This window comes from Cupressus sempervirens, chromosome 3 (assembly GCF_028749045.1).
Source record: "Cupressus sempervirens isolate cs-2001-9-10 chromosome 3, ASM2874904v1, whole genome shotgun sequence".
Classification (NCBI taxonomy): Eukaryota; Viridiplantae; Streptophyta; class Pinopsida; order Cupressales; family Cupressaceae; genus Cupressus; species Cupressus sempervirens.
The window spans coordinates 972,682,666-972,687,317 of NC_143120.1; the positions used below are offsets into that span (position 1 = coordinate 972,682,666).

The 4,652-nt window shown below is 33.5% G+C and overlaps 1 protein-coding gene across 1 annotated transcript; it reads right to left on the reverse strand.

The window, feature by feature from the left end:
• Nucleotides 1–998: 998 nt before the first annotated feature.
• LOC149569992 (cucumisin-like) lies at nt 999–4,386 on the reverse strand. The gene is made up of 9 exons (XM_089817063.1): nt 4,275–4,386; nt 4,029–4,175; nt 3,830–3,935; nt 3,168–3,696; nt 2,870–2,973; nt 2,518–2,748; nt 2,232–2,343; nt 1,913–2,126; nt 999–1,609 (listed from the first exon to the last, which is right to left on the reverse strand). Exons 1-9 carry the CDS (start codon nt 4,384–4,386, stop codon nt 1,065–1,067), a joined length of 2,100 nt encoding a protein of 699 aa, XP_089673189.1. The 3' UTR covers nt 999–1,064.
• Between the last annotated feature and the right edge of the window lie 266 nt (nt 4,387–4,652).

Below are 4,652 nucleotides of genomic sequence, written 5' to 3' on the forward strand. Positions count from 1 at the left end.
TACAAAACGTACCCAAATTCAAGTTTGAATATTACAAACTCTTATTACATTCAAAGGCATACACTTCAATGGAACTCGACATGCACCGTCTGATCTATTCTCAACACTCTACTCATAGACTTATATTGATGTACTCATTAAAAATGTAAAGCTGAGAACAAGACCAAAATTCTATTGTATACTTACGGGTCGATGGATCACAAGCACCTCCCCACATATTTCTATCAACTATTCTAATGGAATTTTCAAGATAAATGCTGAGAAAGACAGATGAAGAGGTGATCCTTCCATTTTCACTTTAGGGACAAGGGTAAGAAAAAAAAACTAGATATATTTAGTAGTTATATTTTTTCTATATTTATATTCTTTTAGTTGTTTTTAATAGTAAATCTAGTAATTTGTTCATATTCACAAATCTTAAATATTTCTAAAATTTGATATTTCTCATTATCATGATTTTTTTTTAAATTCTTATTTTTCTTATAATCATATTAAAATAAACAACAATTATTAGAAATGTTCAAATTTTTATACATACAAAATAGAAATATAAATATTTAAACTTTTTGAATGTATCTAATGTATATATAATCTTTTACACAAAAAATAATAAATTTTTTAAAAACTAAAATCTATATATACTTAAAAACAACATCAAATTATCTAACAATCAAGAATTTACAAAAAAAATTAATAATAATTCACTACAAACTTTTTAAAATATATCATTTTAAAATCGAGATTTATTTATTAATAATATTTTTAATTAGACGATTACTTTTTCTAAAGATTATTTTGAAATAGATGTTAAAAGATATTGTGAAGTAAACACTCATTTTAGCACCATGTTTTCCTATTTATCAGGACTGTAAAATTACTGAAGAACACTATCGTAATTCTGTTCACGCTGATCACTTGAGACAAATTTTTAGCAAGTTTCGTTGGTAAAAATCATTACAACAAATGAGAAATAAAGCGACTACTATGAATAAGGAGAGGGATATTTGTTTTGGATTTTATTGTCACAAATTCGAAAAGAAATACCTAATGAATAAGTACACTGACTATTTGACATAATAATATACAACAATCGGGCTTCTCACACTGTAATTGCCATAATTCCAAGTCAATGAACCTGTTAGCAAATCGTAATCATCTGGTACAACTTGACTTCCAATTTTGAGATTAAATGTCTTCTTCTCGTTGAAGGCCGTGAAAGTGAGTGTATCTGGTTCCACTGTGACATTCATTCCAATGGGTGCATCTATTTTGGCTTGATAAGTAGAATTTGGAGGTCCTACATTTGTAACTGTTCTTTGAAATTCAGCAAAAATGGGTTTGCTTATATTTGCTGTAGCCATTATTGAAGGATAGTTAAGCTCCCATACTCCATACTTGGATAAATTTGAAGAACAGGTGATGAATTCTCCTGTCAACAAACGCAAGGATGTTTCATTGTATCCTTGACTACATAACATATTGATATAAGATTTTTCATCAGCGTCATACACAAGCCCCGGATTGATGGCCTTGAGGGGATTAATCTGTCCTGCACCATATCCTAATTCTGCAGCTTGATTTCCATCTAATGTTGCATCCAATGTTGATGCTGCATTAAAAAATGAATTGTTAGGATAGATAATGGAAAATAAATTAAAGTATACAATTTTGGGTATTTTTAGACGATCCTCCAGATAAAATGCATCAAAAGTCTTTTTTTTTTTCAGATCTCTAAAAATACAGTGATTTTTTTCCAATTTTTTTGCTGTCTTTGATTACAAAATAGACAGATCATGAAGAACAAATGCTGAAAATTTCAACAAAATCTATTGTGTTTTATATTTTTTCAATTTTAGTCAAAGGTGCATTCTATCTGAAAGATAACTGCGTCCCTTATAGAATGGATACCCACCAGTCGTCATGAGAGCGGATTTGATAGCAGCAGGAGACCAGTCTGGATGAAATGATTTGACATATGCAGCTGCCCCTGTTGCATGAGGGCATGCCATTGATGTTCCAGAGACTATATTGAAATCTACTTGTCTCTTGTCCAAAGGATTCATGCTCATTGGTGCAGCTTTTGACCAAGCTGCTATAATATCTATACCTGGTGCAGTGATGTCAGGCTGTCAAAGAAATATGATGTAAATGGATTAGTTTAATAAGAGTACAACATGTCCCTTGGAGAGAGCTGAAATTCAAATTCCAATCATATATTTTTGTTTTCTTACCTTCAGAAGATCTGGTGTGATTATGCTGGGACCTTTTGATGAGAATGAAGCTGTTATAGGTGCAGGTAAATCATTCCTAGCCACACCTTTTGCAATACTTGCAGTAGGAGACCTAGTGAAATGCAAAAGGTTGAAAAAATAAGCTGTTTGGATTAAAGCATTTTTTAATTTAGTGTTTTCTTTTTGTTATTTAACCATTCAAATTAGAATTTTTTAATTTTAATGAATATAATTGTATCAGATGTAAATTGACAGAATTAGCTTATTTCAATATTCATGCACTTACCCTGTGGAATTGATGTAAGATTTGATAAGTTCTCCCTTTTCTGATGAGATAACTGTGGCAGGGACCATGAACGAGAAATCTGTATCATTCATTGGATCATACATTATAATGGCACCTGCCCCTCCAGAGACATAAACTCCACCATCTGGCAGATCATAAGGGCTTGCTAAGTAGCAAAGCACTATTTTCCCTTCAACTAAGCTCCGATCCAGGGAATATAACCCGCAACCACTGCCCAAATTCACAATCATACAAATGGAGAGATTTGAGCTCAACAAGATGGAAAAAACAAAAATCTGCTATAAGAAATAGTTTCCTAAACAATTTCATGTGATGTTGTTATGCATTTCACCTTGAGTCATCTGAAGAAAATCCACCAGAGACATTAGCAGCATCTCCTCCATATACCAAAGGATACCATGGCTGCTCCATTGCGAATGTGTTTACAACATGCCCCTGTTTCACCATTAAAACAAGTACTTCAGAACTTTGATATTAATCAATTAATATCAGTGGATCACATATTAATGGAAAAATTAAGCTTACAAAAATGTCAATTTTGACTGTTTAACACTTTTAGTCTAGGAATGAAGTCTTAGTGTGTGATGTTTAAGCCGTCTCAATAGGAAGCAACGATATCTGATTTATACCTCGAAAGACATTCCATTTCCCAAAGTAAGTTGTGATTTGAAATGGCGATCAGTGGTGCTTGCAGCCACTGTCAGGGACCATGGTGAAAAGTTACAAACAGATTCAATTGCTCCATCATTACATGCAGCATTTGATGTCAAGACTCCTCTCTTCATTGCATGGAATGCTCCTATTGCAATGCAATCTTCAAAATAATCATGTGTGATAATCCCAAGTCCACCACTCCCAAGTGAAACAGAAATGACATCCACGCCATCATAGATTGCATCATCAAAGGCGGCAAGTATATCTGCACAAGTGCAAGACTTTGCCCAACAAACTTTATAAATAGCAATCCTTGCACCAGGTGCTCCTCCACGCACATCTCCTTGCCCTAATCCAAAGAGGCTGGCATTTCTCACAATGCTTCCAGCAGCTGTGGAGGCGGTGTGTGTTCCATGTCCATCTGAATCTCTTGGAGATATGAATTCACCAGCGTCTGGTGGAGATCCCAAGCCTTTATAATAATAGCTTGCACCTATTATTTTCCTGAGAAACAAGTAAACATTTTTGTAATTAGCCTGGTAAATTAATCTCAAACGTATTAAATAATCAAAATTGACTTCTTTTTCCAAGCTTAATTTCTTCTGTATGATGTTTAAGAGTGGCTTGTTGAAAGTACTTATTGCAAGCTTTGAAATCGGATGTTGTCTGACACACCCCTCTCCATTTTGAGGGAACGGGACCCAATCCTGTATCATCAAAACTTTCTGATTCTGGCCATACTCCTACAATCAAAAGAATGCAATTTTTTCAGAATAAATGTCTATACAAATGTGGGAAAATTGCTGAACCATTTCCTTTTGTTTTTGTATTCATACCTGTATCTAAAACCCCAACAATTACATCACTTTGATATTCCAAATGATTGGTTTGCTGAGACAGAGGGAGTCCCACGAAATCCCATGATCTACTTGTCAAAAGCTCAATACTTTTGCTTTCAAACACCGAAATTACCCCTTTAGTGTCTATACAATTGAGAAATCACTTGTTAGTACGTGATATTTACAGCTAAAGAAAAACAAATTTGAAATACTTCCTCAAAAACAATTTTGAGACAATTTTACTTGCGAGATGTTGGACATGAGGTGAAGAAAGCCTAGCTGCAAATCCGTTGAAGCTCTTCCCATAACTATAAATCAATGATTTCTCTGCTGCCTCATTGCTTAACAAGCTCATCATTTCAAAATCAATAAATTAGAATCAAAAAAATAAAAAAGAAAAAAAGAAAAAATAGTTCTTTAGAACAGTAGCGTGGACATGTAAAAAGAAAGAATATAATATATACACCTTCCAAGTATTGAGTGAAGCAATGAAAGGTGGGAAGCACTCGCTGAAGTTTGTGAATAATCGTATTTATCTGTGGATGGAACATCACCCATGTATACTATGTAAAGCTGGTTGGCACACAATAAAATGTAACATTAGTTAGTAAAACTGCAGTT

Excerpts from the sequence above, each read along its gene's own strand:
- LOC149569992 (XM_089817063.1), bottom strand. The coding sequence starts at position 4,386 with ATGAGCTTGTTAAGCAATGAGGCAGCAGAGAAATCATTGATTTATAGT. Across the intron at positions 2,749-2,869 it reads TTTTCTTCAGATGACTCAAG|TGGTTGCGGGTTATATTCCC; the intron begins GTGAAATGCATA and ends GAATTTGGGCAG. Across the intron at positions 1,610-1,912 it reads ATCCGCTCTCATGACGACTG|CATCAACATTGGATGCAACA; the intron begins GTGGGTATCCAT and ends TTTTTAATGCAG.